Below are 18,098 nucleotides of genomic sequence, written 5' to 3' on the forward strand. Positions count from 1 at the left end.
CAAGGTTGAAACGGTTCAACCGAGCCAACTTTTTCTTCTTAACATTAAAATCGGTTCGGACAGAGAGAGGAGAGAGGGAAACCGAAAGCAAAACCAACATGAAATTACCTCTCTCTCATCCCTTCTCATCAAGCTTCATCAATCTGAGCCTTCCATCTTGACTTGGTCCCCAAGAAGGATTTCAGACCCTTGATGAACACTTGATCCTTGACAGATCTATCTGCTCCACTTTTGCTTCCTCCTCCACGTAGCTACAGTAGCTACCTTCTGTGATGGATGAACAAAAAGTAAAAATGAGTCATACCACATGGATCTTCTTCTCTGACCGAATTGGATTGCTACCATTTTTAGGTATGAAAATCTTGAGACTTCTTCACCACATCTTGCCATTAGTGGTAAAGATCTTAGCCATGCCATACTGTAGATCTTCTTTTTGCAAGGGTCATCATCACCTTGGCCTCTTGCTTGTGCATAGCTTCTGTTTCATTCTTCTGATTACTTGCTTCTACAATCTTCTTTCCTGACAGATGAAGTGGCCGAAACATAGAGAGAGAATAGAGAGAAGAGAGAAAAGAGCTTTCAATGGAAGTAAAGAAAGAAATTAAAATGAGTTAAATTTCCACTTTTCAAACCCCCATGCCTAGTAACGTGTGTGGCAATAAAAGCAATCAAATCAATTTCAACTTTCTCTTTCCTGTTACCAATGCAATTAAATCAAGTTAATTTAAATTTGAATTCCATCAAAGAGGGGAGTGGGTAACCGAGGAAAGCATGCATCATTGCTTTCTTTCTTCTTCCAATTTTGGACCATGCCTTGTTGGTCTTGTAACAAAGATTAATTGGGCTTGCTCAATAATTTTCTGGCCCAACCAACATATGAATAATTCAGCCATATGTCATGTAGAATTTTTGTGCAAGACTGAATATATTTTCTTAACATATTTGGGCCTTAAATTGCTTTATGCCCGATGACCAAGATCTACACACAAAACAGAAATTATTAACCAAATAATTTGAAGCTTTAAAATCAAATTAATAATTTCTAATATTTTTAACAATGTTTGATCATCATAAAGAATTTGAAATTTTTCAAACTCAACAATCTCCCTCTTGATGACAAACATTATTAAAAATTAAATTGAAAAAGGGTAAGGATTAAGAGTACTCCCTTGAAGATTTGAATCCTCCCCCTTTCCATTTGTTACAAAGCTCCCCCTTAATATGTGCTATTTTATTAGTGGGAGCATTACCTGTAATAAGCTTAATACATTCCAAAATGTATTCAACATATGGTATATTAAAAAGTGTTGAACACTTTGATTTTTGAGCAGATGTATTAAGATAATCAAAAATTGATTTGTTATCTTTTAGATAACTTTCTGCTCACAGAATTAAACATAAAGTATGCCTGAGTACTTTTCAAAGTACATTGCAACCAAGACTCAACATACTTTAACTCAACATTGTCAAAATATATAATTCCTGTTAAAAAATATTTCCTGTCAAACCATTCAACCAAACAAGAATATCCAGCAACATAAAGTTCATCCCACAAATTAAATTAAACAAAATTGGCAAGTAATAATCATCAGCAATAAACATCAGAAACTGAAAACAGAGTATCAGAGCAATAAAGAGAGTATTAGAGCAATAAATAACAGATTAGCCCCTTTTTCTACTTTCCTCCCCCTTTTGTCATCAAGAGGGGAACTTGCAAAATAGTTAGAAAACTATCATGATGAATATGCATAATGTTTGTTTAATAAACAAAACAAAGGAGTTCAAAGTAGCCGAGTACAATCATTCATCAACAACCAGTTAAAAAAACATTACTAAATGCAAGGAGCAAAGAACTAGAAATTGTTCAAAAGAGTGGGCAGCAGTGAGCCTAATCAGTTAGGCATCAGACAAATTCACATCAGAGTCGAACAGATCATCATCTTTGTCAGAGTGAGCCATGTCCTTTTCAAAGCTCTTAAGCAGCAGGTTAATCCTTTCATTACACTTTTTCCAGGCCTTTTCATTTTCTTAGGCCTGCTTGCGAGCTTCTTTAGAAGAGCGCACCATCAAATTGGACATATTTGAAAGCTCATTTAGAACGTCCTTGATTGATTCAGCAAGCTTGGATGGCTCAGGAGGACGACTTTCAAGATCACTATCTGATGACATGGTGTGCATGGAGCTTTTTCCCTTATTTCCTTTCATGTTTCCAGAAACTCCGCCTCCTTTGATGGTAGACACCCTGTTTTCTACAGGCTCATTGATTAAATCAACAATGAAATATTCAAAAACACATGTCAGAAAAATACCATAAGGCAGATTTGCCTTTTTATCAATGCGAACACACTCCCACATGTGTCGTGCTATTAAGTATGCAAAGGAAATAGATGAGGAAGAAAGAATAGCAAAGAGAACTACGGTATCACAAACTGTTTCTCTCTGATAGGAACCACTTTGTGGCATCAGAATGTTGTTGATAATGCGGTGAAGTAGTGCTCTCACTGGACCAAAAGTCTTATGAGTCAGAACAGTCCCATCAAGTGCAAAGAAATTTTTATAGACTTGAGTTAGGGCAATCTGATAAGAAATTCCAACTTGAGAGTCCCACTTTCCTGACATATATGCTGTGGCTCCTTCATCTGTATACCCTAAGGCAGCACTAATTGTTTCTCTGTTCAAAGTCAGATGCACCTTCTTGACATAAGAATGGATCGCTCCATCATGATACATCATGTTCGCGTAAAACTCGCGAACCAGATTTGGATAAACCGACTTTTGAATCTTAAATAGTGGAGTCCATTTGAGATAGTCAAAAAGAGCAGTGAAGTCAATTCCTTTTGCATTCAGAGTCTCCAAATTCACTATGTGAGAGGCACATAGATGACGGTTAACAAGAACTTGAGAATGAAACTCGTAGGCAACGCAAGAGGTGAACCAAGCCGGATAAAAGTGAGAGTGATTCTTATTGAACTTATTTTTGATGTTTATAGAATCCAAGTTTGATGGTTCTCTAGTGTTGCGAAGAATGTATCCCTTCGAACACTGAGAGCTTCGGCCAAATGGATGGGGAGTTGATCGCCGTGGGGGTGAAGGAGGTGGAGAGGATTGTGACACTTCTTCTTTTTCGGCCATAGGTCCTTTCTCTTTTCCAATTTTCTTGCGTGAGGAGGTACGCTGATGAATGACTTTCTTTCTCATGGCTTCGGTTGAATGTGAAGAGGGGGATGGTGAAGAAGATGAGACAAAATGTATACGAATATGGGTGTGAGTTTGGGGAGTAGAAGAGGATGGAGGAATTTTGAAGGAAGGGGTTTGGTTACTTCTTCTTGTAGTCAACTTCTTTCTCATGATGAAGGTGGAAGAAGTATAGAGTGAGAAGATGAAGAGAAGATCGAAGAGATGAGTGTGGAGAGAGGTTACAACCGCATTAAATGCTGAGTACAAAGAGGTTTATTAGAATAATGGTCATTTAATAGAGCGGTTATCATCAAAAAATTTTTTAAAATTAAAAAAGTAACTAAAAGATCTTTTACTTGAATCAAGGGAGAGAGTAAGGGAAAAAAATTTTGATTTGACATGAATTCCCCCTTAAAACTGAAAACAGGCGAGAGTCAACGAGTAAGTCCAAAGGAGTTTGGTAGGCCTTATGTTCAGTAACGCCTGTGATCAATCTCCCCCTGTTTCTTGACTTGTTCACTACCTTTCCAGATTTGTCTCCTTATTTCCTACAAGACAAAAATCAAACAAAATTATCAAAATCACAAATTTTTAACAAAACTTAAATCCAACATACCCAAATTGTTCCTTAATAAACAGAACCTATCTTCACACAGAGGTTTAGTGAATATATCAGCGAGTTGTTCTTCGGATTTCACAAATTGAATATCAATATTACCTTTTTGCATATGTTCTCTAATAAAATGATATCTAACTTCAATGTGCTTAGTTCTAGAGTGCAGAACAGGATTTTTAGAAATGTTTATTGCACTCATATTGTCACAGAATAAAGGTATACTATTAATTTTCAATTTATAATCCTCTAACTGATTTTTTAACCAATATATGAAAATTGATCAAGTAATTATTTGTGAAAATTTGTACAATATATGAAATTGATCAAGTAATTATTTGGGGTCAGTTTCAAATTGATCAAGCCATTGAATATCAGTTTCGACAAAGAAGAGCTATTGAGGTGGATGGATCAAGAATTGACAAGAGTTTGGTGATGGAGAAAATAAGAGAATATCAACCGCAACAGGCTCGATGTAGTTATTTTGGTCGAAGCCGTGTTAGAAATACCATCTTTTCGAGATCGAATTGATGATAACCAAAGTGGTCGACAGTTGCATCGTGTTCCTTCTACTTCAACTGATCGAGGTAAAGCAGTTGAAACTCCATTCCTAAAAATGGATTAACTATGTCGCGAAAAATTTTGAGGAAGAAGATGAAGAAATAACTGGTACCGCTCTCAAAAATATTAAATAATAGTAAGTATTTATATTTTCTTCCTTCTAGTCGAAAAATAAAATATTTAGGGGGCATTTGTTATATCAAAAATAATATTTTCAATAAAGATATTATTGAATTCTTTGACAAGCCAATATTCGACAAGTTAGACTTCAATCATTGCCATGTGCTAAAATATTAGAATCGATAAACCTCCAAATATATGTCAGAATTAACTTTGGATTGGAGCCAATAAAGTACTCCGTTAGGTACTTTCTATTAATCGATTGACGCAAATGTAAAAATCGAAGAGGTAGACTCAACGGAGGTTAGCTGATCGAAGAAGAGGTTACTGGTGTCGAAAAAAGAAATGAAGATTAACTACATAGGATTCATCAAAGATGGTCAATCGATGAAGGAGAGGATTTTGATCGACTAGGACTCATAAAAAAAGAGTGAATAATCGAAGAAGTAAAAAAGTTAATAAGTGAAGATGGTTAGTGGCAGTTACAGACGGCACTCAAGGAGAGCGGGAACAGTTATTCAGGGATTAACGCACGTGGAAGTTATATCTAAATTTGATTGAAGACTTCTATAAATACGTGAAAGATTGAAGAAACAAAGGTTGGAATCTTTCTAGAGAAAGCACTCACACTCACTCATATCTCGAGCGACTTTCTGAGTCAGAGTCTTTTTCTTTGAAGAGTTCCTTCCATGTCTTTACTTTTCATTTAAATTCCTTGTAACTTTCTTTGCATGCAATTTATCTTTCTTGTAATGTCCTTTCTTTTCCTTTAAATTTAGCAACTTTTATCCTTTCCGGTCTTTACCTTTCAATTTGTACTTTATTTTTTCAAATACTTTTCCTTTATTTAATTTGATTTTCCTTTTATTCAAGAAATTTAAATTTTATTGTTCACTTTAAATTTTTGCAAAGCTTGGTTCTTTCTTCTTGTTCATTGTCAAAGACATAGCTTTTGATGCAAAATAAAACTGGTACTCACAAAGAGGAATGAGTTTTGCTCCCAGACCATTAGATATAGAACCACCTTCGATTTGCAAAAAAAATCGAATGTTTGTTGGGACAACTAGGTCCTTATTATTCTTAAATGAGATATCTAAATCCCAATTAAATCCAAACTGAGACCATCAATCTTAATTTCAACACATGTTACTTCATGCTTGGTTTTCAGGCTTCATTTTTGTATTAGGCTGCTAATTTGGGGACCTTTGGAGCTCCCTTGGTCACAGATTGGACGGTGATTCCATAAACAACCCTATAATTGCATCCATTGTCAACTAGTGATAACCAAGTCATCAAGTTTTGGGTTTAAGTTTTGTAATGGAGAAATAGCAGCAACTGCATATACTTGCGGGACAAACTAGTGCAATATAAAGTTTTATAACATTTATCCAAATTGACCAATGTCAATAGGTTCCCTGCCCTTGCATGCATGCATCCAAGGTTTAGTGGTGCTTCAGAATGTACAATTACATCTATTTTATCTTAATTTGTCTCTAATATTATTAACAGCTTTGACAGATAATTATATCTTGCTAATAGCACATAAAAAATTGTGAAATCGTGAAATCTTAGAAGAACTCAAAGGGAATTGGATTGATGATGATATGCGTTGTACGTCCGATCAATTTCACCTATCCATTTAGATTCTGATTTTAGGCACATCACTTTATTCTTTAGTTTGAAGATAATTCTACAACTTCCTTCCAAATCAACACCCTACCACCTTCACTTACACTACAAGATGTTAATTCATTGCAAAAGTTCTTTCTTGCAAGCAAGACCAATTCAACATCTAAAATTTCCCACCACATAAAAAACAACTATCCTTGAATTCATTTGCATATGTATAATATATCAAGAATTCAGTATCAAATCTTCCTTCACTAACATAGCAATCTAATTGCATTTCCAAGGGTTCGAAGTTTCAAAACCTATTTAGCAACAACTAAGGAATGAAGAATAAATTGATTCGACGGATCAAAAAATTGTTTTCATGTTCTGGTAATCATCATGTTCTCCCATCCTAGCTTCCATACCTTATTCCAGTTTGTTATTCATTGTTTCTCCTTTTTTCGTAGACTTGTATATTGTTTCATCAGTATATATTAATAGAACGTCATTTTTATAAATACTAGATGATAACTTGAATTTCTTCAAACTAGCTTGCAAGTTAACTTGGGACTGCTTAATTTTAATATAGTGACCTAAAAATTGATAAAGCATATGAAATTAAAGACTATAATATTTACGCTTTTTATTTTTTGTGGATTGAAGTGCAGTTGATATCTTCTAATAATGTGGATATTTGGTGTTTTTGTATGAATACCACTGATTTTTTTTCTTTCAATTTACAAATTTAAGAGTTAGATTTATTTTTTTTATTTTAAAATTTTTAAATATACAAATTTAAGAGTTAAATTTGTGCTTTAATATTGAAAATATTTAAAAACATGCAAATTAGACCCTTCAAATTTTAATACCTCTTATCAAATTTCAATCTATCGTAACTTTTTATAAAGTATATATTTTATACTGATGAGTTTGGAAAACTCTTGTTTAATTTTGATGATGAACAAACATTATTGAAATATTTAAATACAAAATTATTAATTTAATCCTAACTCATATATGCTTAATTAATAATTTTGTTGTGCAGATTTTGTGCTGGGCCGAAACAAAAGAAAATTAACAAAGCCCAACTGTTGCATTATTGATTCAGCTTTGTGTTTGTAATTAAAGCTAGTTATAATTGGGTCAGAATAAATATTATTGTTGCAAGCCCAAACAAATGCTTTCTTGTGTGCTTTCCATGCTTGATCCGAAATCAATTTTATCAGGAAAGCAAATGTTATCTAAATGGGCCAGCTTTGATTATAATGTCACAAGGCCCAAAATTCAATTTTGATGAATGTTTCCATGCTTTGACCGAACCCAAGAAGCAAAGAAATGGTTCAATGCTTCCAACGGATTCCATTCCTCACCTTGGATGGAATTCAAATTTAATTTAATGCATTGGAAACATAAGCAAGTGAGAGAAGATTGATTTGACTAAAGGCATCATTGCTACATGCCAACTAAGGGAAGTAAAAGCAAGCTATTTTCAATTAATTAGTTCAATCACTTTGAAATAGCTTTACTTCAGATTCTTTCTTCTCTCTCTCATCTCTTTCTCTCTTCGGTTATTGCACAGGAAATATTGGCAGCCATGGAAGCAAAAAAGGAGCTACCAAAAGGAGAGAAAGCAAGCCTAAAGACCATCAAAATGATGGCAAGAAAACACACCAAAATAAAAGTGAGCTGTGGCTAAGATATTCAACAAATGTGGATAGATTTGGTGAGACTATCTTGAGCCTTACATGCTCAAAAATGGACATTGAAGATTCGGCCAGCTAGAGGAGATTCTTGAAGCATGGCTTGTCTTTGATTCTGCTCAACCACCACAGGGAGTAGCTAGAGTGGCAAAGTGATGGTTGAAGGCAGAGATTAAAGCAGATGAAGTCATTATCATCATGAGACATCAAGGGCCAAAAATCCATCTTGGAGAGCAAGCCTAGGATGGAGAGCCCGGATTGATGAAGGGTGATGATCAAGAAAGGACTAGAGGTAATTGCATGTTGGTTAATGCATGGTTATCTCTTCTCTCTCTGTGTGGCCGAACCGGTTCTGTGTTTGTTGAAGGAGGAAGAAGTTGGTTCGGTTTTGGCTTCAAGTGTGGAGGCTTTCCTCTTCTTTAAAAAGGGGGAACAACCACTGTTTGAAGCAAGGAGTAAGATTTGAGAGTGCAAGGCACAGAGTTCTCAGAGCTACCTGAGCTAACAGTTTTCTCTTCTCCTTCAATGTTCTCCTGTTTAGTATTTTTCTGTTTAATTTTGTCATGTCTTGAGTCTCATGGAAAAAGGCAAACAGTGAGGTTTGTAATGAAAAAAAGCCATAGAGCGGAAAAAGGCAGAGAGTGCAAAATTAAAAGAAAAAGCCATAGATGTCTTAGAGTTCCTTTGTTCATCTATGTTGTGTATCATGATTCTGTGGGAATCCCCTTGTAAGTTGGGTTAGCACTTTACAAATTGTAATCAGATTGATTATAGTGAAATTCCATCATGTTTGTGATGGAGACTGGATTTAGGCTGCACTGCACTTAGCAGCCGAACCAGGATATATCTGGGTGCAATCTTCTTCTCTTTCTACTCCATTTTTGTTTTCTACTACACAGGAGCAAAAGCCAGAATTATCTCGTGCCAAGTGACGAGACAAAACAAAAAGTCTCGTGGCAAAGGACGAGACAAAACAAAGTTGCTCGTGTCCAGTGACGAGCAAAAACAAAAAGGTCTCTTCTGAAGGTCAGCAAGTGTTAGCACGAAAAAGGGGGCTAAGATTCAACCCCCCCTTCTCTTAGCCACTGAAACCATCATATACATTCAAATTGCTTCATTTTTACGTATCATAATATTCCACATCTCATAATCGATTAATGAACCAATCCGAGAATAAACTCGGCTTTCAATCAATCCGAAAAAAAAACTCGGTTTTCAATCAATCCGAGCACAAATTCACTTATCAAATTTGCTTATTTTTTTCAAAGTTTTCTATTTACACAAGTAAAATTATATATTTTATTCAACATACTTTTACATTTATATTTTGAGTAACTAATACTTACTGATTTATTAGTTATATTCAAACCTCAATATATGTTCTATACAATAATGACATATAATAACCATGTCAATTGCATTTTTATTTCATTATGTATTATATTCTAGGTGTTTGCTACGGTACGATGATAAATTTATACGTACCGATACGTTAAAAATATGGACAAATAGTAACAAGCCACTTGGAATTTATTTTCCACATCAGCATTTAATTTTTCTTTTTTAAATATATATTATTTTACCACTTTTACTAATACACCCCTTCAATTAAATAAAAACAAAAATATATTTTTTATTTAATTTTATAAAAAGTCTTAAACATCCTTACTTTATTTGATTAGACAAAAATACCCTTTTAAATTAATCAAATTTTAGAATTCAATTAATCTTAATTTTAAAGTTTCAATTAATTTAAACAACAAAACAAAAACATATAAAAAAATAAAAATCAATCGTTCTTCGTCTTCTCCAATTTCTATAATCATTCGTGCGCCTTTTGAAGCAAAGCAAAACATGTCAAAAAAATTAAAAAATCAATCTGTTTTTCATCTTTTTCAATTCTCCTAATATCATTAGTGCCCTTCCCCTCTCCTCTGAAACACGCCAAAACGGCAAAACCCTAGCCCTAGGTTCTTTGCCGCCAGCGTCCCCGGACTCAGCGCTTCCGCTTCTTCCTCTTCCCTCTATCCGGAACCCAGGTAGTTCGGCACATCGTCCCATCCTCGCTAGCTTCTCTGTCCGTGGCTTGGAGCAGCTCGCCATCGGGTCACTGCTTGCCGTCGTCTCTGCTCTCGCCGTCGTGTCGCCGGTTGCCGCCGTGTCTCTGTCGAAGGTTAGTGGCCCTGCTTTTAATTTTGCTTTAGTTGCTGAATGCTCGATTTTTTCTTCTTCCTTTTAATTTCTAAAATTTTTCTTTTCTTTTTTTTTATCAGAAAAAAATTGATAAAAAAATTTTAATTTTTTGGTCTCAAAGATCTCTGTAGTGAAGCTAGTGGATCCTGAAATGAAAGAACGCAACGATGAGGAAGAAGGAGGTGAAGAGTTGTCTGATATATACCACTCACCGCAGGTTTTCAAGCTGAACTATGCGGAGATGATGGAGAAGTTCAAGGTTTGTATATATGCTGATGGAGATCCCAAGACATTTTATCAAACACCTAGGAAGCTCACTTGGAAATACGCCAGCGGTGAGGGATATTTCTTCCAAAAAATTCGGGAGAGCAGGTTCCGAACCCTTGATCCTGATCAGGCACACCTCTTCTTCATACCAATCTCCTGTCATAAGATGCGTGACAAGGTAAACATTTTCAGTATTTTTTGGTTTTTGCAATGTCTTTGGATTATTTTAACTAACTGTATTTACAAGAATGTGTAGCACTTTGTTGGATAGGGGAGCGTTGTTATTTTTTTAAGTGGTGGTTACTATTGAGATCTGAGAAGGTTGTGGCATTTGGTTGATGTCTTAGTGTCAATAGCTGTCTTGTTATGGTAATATGTTAATAATGGTAATGAATGGTTTTTTAAGGATTAATTTGTGAATAAGAAATGAGGATACGGCAAAGTGTTTGAACTTTGTTTCGGATATGCGGTATTAGCATCGTTTTTCACTTGTTTCTTCAAATGGGAGGCTGCAAAAGCTGCAGTAAGTTTCTCAGTATAATAGTTTAAATTATATTATTTTATATCATTTTGAATTTTTGTTTGTTGATCATCCACCCCTCCCCCCAAACCCTACTTTTTCTTGGCAGATGCTTGGAAATTCATTTCAAAGGAAGCCTACAATCTTGAGAAATGGGGGTACTTCACCAGTGGTTGTAAGGCATCTTTTCTTTGCTTCCCTGACAGTTCTTGAATTATAGTTCTCTGAAGATTCACTTTTCATTTTCATTTTCCTCACATAATTCTAGTGTACTTCATCTACTAATCTGCCCTACATTATTGCATAGTAGAGAAAGCATTGACCTTCATATTTATATTTTGTTTCTATTTTCATTTATCCTTTTGGTTGTTGAATATTTAACACGTTAATAGAAACCAAAATGAAGACCATCTTTACAATATGGTGATAAGTGCCAGCGTTCCTCGCGCAGCATGTCTGTTAGTCCTACTCCTGAACATGTTCGTGTCAGGGGCGGTCGCCAGCATTTAACGCCATAGCATCCACTTTTGAGAAGCCTAAAGATAGGAACCTTTCAACCCCACCTCCAATTGTGAGAAAAGTGTATCCAAAATCAGGGACAACAAACTTGAATACTCTTTCTCTTGGTCTTGGATCTAAGTCTTCAGCCATAGCTCGGCTTACTTCTAGTTTTGAAATGCCTTCAGCACGGGGAAAGTTGATACCTCAGTCGCTTAGAGGTATGAAATAATAAACTTGATGAGTTTCCTCCTCCATTGATATTTGATTTCAGTAATAGATTTTGCTTTAATGTAATATTCCTCATCTGTTTCTTGCGTTGTTATGGTGTAAAGTGACTTCCAATACACTCAAATCAAACCCAAAAAGAAGTGATAGTGAGGATTCTATGAGCAGCGGATTAGAATCTCTTACAGAGGAAGATGCAAAAGAAGGTGAAGCTGACGACGATGAAGGACTCCCAGTTTATCCGTATGGTAGCGTTAACACAGCTTCTAGCAATCCAGTACCAGACAACGAGAGGTATAAGCTTTTTCTTAAGGTGATTCAAAGATGATAGCTAAGATGTTACACATATTATATTAAGCAGTTTAGTCAAACATATTAAACCATCTAACAGTTCTCAGCTATCATCTTCATATAAAATCACCTTCATCTTAGTCACCTTTTCTTAATACCTTCAAAACTGTATTTATAAGATTTATTCATTTTGGTTCTTACTTGTTTGAGCTACATGCATGCAGGCTTATCTGTCGGCAACAGAGTTCAAGAAAAACTTGGCATGACGAAGACTGAATCTTACAAGTTGCCGAAATGGAAACAAAACAAACTCAAAGTGACCGTTCAATTATTCTGAGGTTTACATTATACTTTGCCTCGTGTTGATTCAATGCAGTTCAAGTTGCAGGTAGAAGGAAACTTTGCTTGTCACTGTCTACATATTTTTTAACTTCCACATTGTTGTCTTTGCTCTTTTTCTTATACACCTCAGATATGCTATCTATTCTGTAGTGATAAACTGGCATGGATTGAAAGGGACAGCATCAGTGTTTTTTAACATAGCTGCTTCTGCTCCTCCCAAGATGGATTTCATGATGTAGAGAGAAACTGGAGATTTTCCACCATTCTCCACCTTTATTTGTAGTGGTTTGATGATGTGCAGAGTTTTTTTTCTTTGTTGAGAACTGCTTGAGGTTGCCTTTATTGAGTTCTCTCTAATCATTCTTTCATTCATTATTAATTTTGGTGAAGCAATTTTGAGCTTGCAATTTGATAATATCTTAGGTTGTATTGATAATTGAGGATAACATTTGTACAGCAGAGTGTATAAACCACTCAAGTTATTTTTTTTGCAAATAAAAGTATCATCTTTTTCTCTTCTTATTCTTGTTTATGGCAACTTTTTCTTGCTTTTGTTGATCTTCAACTCTACAAATTAAGTTTAGAAGAAAAGCATCTTAAAGTTCACAGCGTCCTAAAAAATAGCATATATTTAATTATTTATTTATTTATTAAAAAGATAATTAAAACATAAATTAATACGAAGAATAAACACAGATAATTAGAAAAAATTTTGATTTCAAAATATTGATAGACTACTGAAAGAAAATCTTGGAACAACGATTAATCGTCTTTGTAATCTCAAAGTCTCTATAATTTCAAAATTACGATTTCAAGCCATAAAATTAACTACGGTCTCAAATTCTGAGTTAATGCAGAATGCTATGTTTATAGACTACTGGTCTACTATAAGAATATCATTTATTAAAAGTAACATATTTCTCGCTAAATATTAAAATTACTGTGTCCATATCTTTAGTTTTCCAATTCCAAGACAAAGTCACCATTTTGAAGTTCTTCTCCATTGGAACCAGTTCCTTCAATATCACCTTTCCCCTCATTATATTTACTACCATTCACATGCACCACATTCTTCTCCTGCTTGAGTTTCCAACTTTCAACCCTTTCTTTCCAGTCAATATTTCCAAGACCATAAGAATTTAAGTCCTTTGATGGATCTACAATTCTTACTGGAGCTGTAACAAGAAAGATATTATCAAGTAAGAATCCATAACAACCATGAAAATATAATATGGTATATCATCAGTTCAAGCCAAACCCACATCTGGTTGCATTTGATCAACATATGGAAGTGAGTGAACCTTGTCAGATGGACCTAAAGGGCCTGATGTAATTCGACCTGATTACGTATCAGGTGTAGCAGTCTCCCTAGAAATCTGTATAAAAACTTGTTCAGTAAGTGATATTACAAATGAAGTAGTATGAGAAGTTAACTAAACATTATTACTTCAGGATTATGGAAATTGCTAATCATAGAAGCAAGAGCATGGAAATGCACAATATGAAGTAAGATCCAACCAGGGAAATAAGTTATTATAGTTAGAATCTAAAAATCCAAGTTTGATGCATTACTTGGTGTCGATGAGTCAAAAGTGGAATTGGTTGTTCATGTCTTGAAGAGGAAGAGATGTCAGCATCTTCATCCCACTGCGGCCGTGCCTTGGCCTTTCCTTGGCCATAACTTAACTCATTCGCCAAATCATCAACATCATCCACATCATCCACTCGAGGACTCCCTGAAATCCAAAGATGATTCTTTCAGTTCAATTCAAAGTTAAGACAAAGGATCATCAGAGTCCAAAACAGAAAAAAAGAAAACACATGCACAAAGTAAACTACCTTTACACCTTTTGTATCTAGTCTTGCACTGGAGGCAACACTGGTATATCCATTCGCTTGTATTCATAACAAGGACGACAAACTGGAAATGCACACTCATTGCAAGCAACAACGACATCGCCGCTGTCTGTTAATCCAACACTTTCACCACAAATTTGATAGATTGATCCATTCAAATTCTTCAGGGGTTTAGGCTACAGAATAAAAGGCATTTCACAAGTTGAATTGCATCAGTAGAATTTAAACCATATTAGCTTCATCAAACTCTTATAAACTGATAAACAAAACTAGTCATTTACCATCCAAAGGAAATGCTCAAGCAGGGCTAGTTCGAATCTTAGAATGGAAATTAGTTTGACTTCGTTACAATCTTTGTGATGTATAGTAAGAAAAAAAGTTTAAGTTCAATTCATTAACAATTATCAATAATATCACTGTATAAGTACATAGATCTATAAGAAAAATATCCAATCTCATTCACATTCACATCAATCGCAAAACTCCATGAAAAGAAACATATCAATAGCATCACATTCACATCAATCGCATTATGTGACTTTTCTAAAGTCAAAACCAATCCAAAACATATTAAGATACATACATGTGAATCTAAATACACATATGAGCTGAGTAAGTTTACCTTTTTTCTCTGATCAGACAGCATCTTCAAAGTTGAGCATAAATGAACTTTTAATTATTTAAGCAAAAGCTGCATCAACCAGCCCCTTCTCTCGGGTGTAATCCAAATCACCCGAACTCCCACTTCCACTTCAAACCCCAGAAAAAAGGGAAAACCAGAGTTGCACTAGAACTCCCGCATCAAGAGGGAATGATCAAAATGCAAAGAAATATCCCAAAGAGCTAATAAATAAATAAGATAAAACAAAAGTAAAAAGAAAAATCTTCACTTCAAATCCCAACAAAGCTTAATTCATATATCAAAGATACTAATATTAGGTAACATGTATTGATTCTAAATCCATCTAATTATGATCAAATCAATCATAATATCAAAATGGCATAATAATAAGCACCACTAGCAGAAAAATCATAAAACATAGAAGTAATAATGATGGTCAAGAAAACCCACCTTTAAAAATAATGCTTCTTATATCTCTAGTCAAATGGAGACATTAAATAATCCGGCAAACAAATACGAACACAAACGTAAACAAAATATAATGCGTATGTCACTGAAAGCATATCATGAGATAGGAACAAATTATTAAAAATAAAACAAATTCTTAAAAAATGAGACCAATAAAAGCCATTCCTAAAACATGAAGCGGTGAAATGAACAAATTTGCAGCAGTACAAAACCTTAGGACAACCAACACAATACAATTTTTTCTACTCATCAAGATTTTCAACATAATTTTAACAAGGGTATAAGGGTATAAGGGACTTCAAAAACACCACGAATGAGAAACGATATATGAAGTAAAGTAGCATTAGAACACAGGGTATCTTTCACAGTTCAAGTTTCAGTTTGGTATATCCTATCTATCTATCTATCTATCTATCTATCTATCTATCTATCTATCTATCTATCTATCTATCTATGTTACTTATAACAAAATTTCCAACAAAATTTTAATAAAGTTTCAACACATTTTTAATAAAGAGTAACAAACTTCTCCAAATCTTTCTGATGTTAAGCATATTAGAAAAAGAAACCCAACTTTTAGGAGCCAGAAACAAAATCATGAAATTTAAACATGATCAAATTCAGACCAAAACCATAATCAGAAAAATCAATGTCTAATCTTATTATCTCAAACACGACGGAAGAAGTATAGGCCTCACCATTCGCGCGCCTCCTCCCGCGACCTCCACCCCTTCTTTCCCCTTCGCAGTGCATTCTCTCTCTCTCTCTCTCTGTCTGTGTGTCTCGTCACTTAACGATGACTACGACGATGACGGACGGCGACAGTAGTGCGACAAAGCAGACAAAGACAAGGACTGAGATCGGCTCGAGGAATAAGCTGTGATTGTTCGACCAGAGGAGGGTGGAGCATATGCGGAGCGACGCGACGACAGAGATGAGCTGCAACGACGCTGAAACAGTAGGGACAACGATTGGACCAGATTCGACGGTGGCGGTGACGCAGCTTAGAAGAGAGTGTTGAGGCTAGGGTTTGAGAGAGGGAAGCAAATGCATGAGACGGAGAGGCTGGTTCCATTTTCCTCTAATACCAAAATGGTGACGTTTTTGGCAAAAAAGGGAAAATCGGCCGGGTCCTGGTTCGGCCCGACCGGCCGGTTCTCGACCAGTTCAATGGTTTTAGAGTGGTTTTTGAATTGCCGATTTTACCTATTAAACCGAATCGGAATTGTTGGCGGTTTTTAGTTGGACTGGTTAGATCGGCCGGTCCGGTATGATTTTCAGAGCCATTATCTTTACAAAGAAATTTTTCAGGAACATTAAGTCTTCAACAAAAGAAACATAAATCAAATAAGCTCTTTTACAAAATTAGCATAAACTCACAAGCTCTAATTTAATAAGATGATCACATGGGTGAAACCCGCGATACTTCAAATTCACTGCAGACAACAAAAATAATGAAAATGGGCATAAAAGAATGACAAACAATGACAAACAAAATAGTTAGGGTTTCGAAGTTTTAAAAATTCATATATGAATTCTTTTTTCAATCCAAGCGGCGCTATTTTTGGCTTTTTGCAAACATTCAGAAAACCAGCCGGGTCCCGATTTGGTTTGATAGACCTATTTTTTACCGGTTCGACGGTCTTATATTGGTTTTTCAAAATACCGGTTTTAGCATCTGCCCGAGTCGTTTACTCTATCAGTTTACGGTTCTATCGATTTGACTAGTCGGTTCAAACCGGTTTTTAGAACCTTCAGAATGAATGAAGGAAGGAAAGTTAGGAACGAAAGGGGGAGTGTCACAACACAGAGCAACGCGTTCTTCGTTTTCCCCTATTCAAAAAACCGGCAGGGTCACGGTTCGGTCCGACCGACCGGTTCCCAGTCGGTTCAACAGTTCAATCACGATTTTTTAAATTGGCGGTTTTAACATTTGTCCGAGTCGTTTTTCACAGCGGATCACGGTTCAACTGGTTCTAACGGCCGATTCAAACCGTTTTTCAGAACATTGATTAAAACCATTACTTGTCCAGCTTACAACATAGAAGTGGTTCAAGGAGTCGAAATGCAAGAGTGAAAATAAAGCTTGACCTAAGTTCAACTATAATTGAACTAAAGACAGAAACATTAATTTTCAAAAAGAGTCCATAAAAAATATAGTGCATAATAATTTTTTAAGTAAAAGAGATGAAACTAACAACTCTTAATTGAACTAAAGACATAAACATTAATTTTTTAGTTTATATTAACTATTAAGAATTGTTAGTTTCATCTCTTTTACTTAAAAAATTATTATGCACTATATTTTTTATGGACTCTTGTTGAAAATTAATATTTATGTCTTTTGTTCGATTATAGTTGAATTTAGGTGAAGCTTAATTTTCACTCTAGCATTTTGATTCCTTGAACCACTTCTGTGTTGTAAGCTTAATTGAAAATTTGATACTAACCTCAAACCAATCTCAGTACCGCATCAGCATTGCAATTAATTCCAATTATCTAGAATCATTATCTGTATAAGCTCACTAAACTTTTAAGTACTCAAAGCATAAGGCATTTCTAATCATACCCCACTTTTCCTTATTATTACCATACTATGCTAGTACGCTTTAGCAAGCTTCCGCTATGCCACTTTGATTTCTCGTCAAGTATTAGCTCCATCACTTATTTCCTCAAGTACCCAACCACAACTTAGCATGACTGGTATTTCAAATCAACGTTTCTAAATCCATCATTTAGGACCATTTCTTATCTGTTTAAATCAAAGGAACTAAAAGTCACGGGTTCAATCCGTTTTACCAAAAATCCAAAAATTAACCAACTATATAACAAACACAACACATCATTCTTAACAGAAAATCATTTACATCAGAGGCATTTATCCATTTGTATTAAGGTAATTCCTTACTCGGACCATCTGGTTTGCTTCTCAGTCTAATATTAAGCTCGACAGTCCCAGTTCCACTGTACATGCGGTATTATAAAATCACGCACTGTCCTTTAAGCTTGATGATAATAATTACCTCAATC

General features: G+C 35.1%; 1 protein-coding gene across 1 annotated transcript; it reads left to right on the forward strand.

Moving 5' to 3' along the window:
- The first annotated feature begins 11,246 nt into the window (after positions 1-11,246).
- Positions 11,247-12,055, forward strand: LOC110275328 (villin-4-like). Its single transcript, XM_021131134.2, has 3 exons — positions 11,247-11,481; positions 11,596-11,782; positions 12,004-12,055. Exons 1-3 carry the CDS (start codon positions 11,439-11,441, stop codon positions 12,053-12,055), a joined length of 282 nt encoding a protein of 93 aa, XP_020986793.1. The 5' UTR covers positions 11,247-11,438.
- The last annotated feature ends 6,043 nt before the right edge of the window (positions 12,056-18,098 follow it).

The sequence above is a fragment of the Arachis duranensis genome, chromosome 9 (assembly GCF_000817695.3).
Source record: "Arachis duranensis cultivar V14167 chromosome 9, aradu.V14167.gnm2.J7QH, whole genome shotgun sequence".
NCBI lineage: Eukaryota > Viridiplantae > Streptophyta > Magnoliopsida > Fabales > Fabaceae > Arachis > Arachis duranensis.

Coding starts and splice junctions, on each gene's coding strand:
- LOC110275328 (XM_021131134.2), top strand. CDS start 11,439: ATGCCTTCAGCACGGGGAAAGTTGATACCTCAGTCGCTTAGAG. Junction 11,482..11,595: donor GATACCTCAGTCGCTTAGAG/GTATGAAATAAT, acceptor TATGGTGTAAAG/TGACTTCCAATACACTCAAA. Junction 11,783..12,003: donor CCAGTACCAGACAACGAGAG/GTATAAGCTTTT, acceptor ACATGCATGCAG/GCTTATCTGTCGGCAACAGA.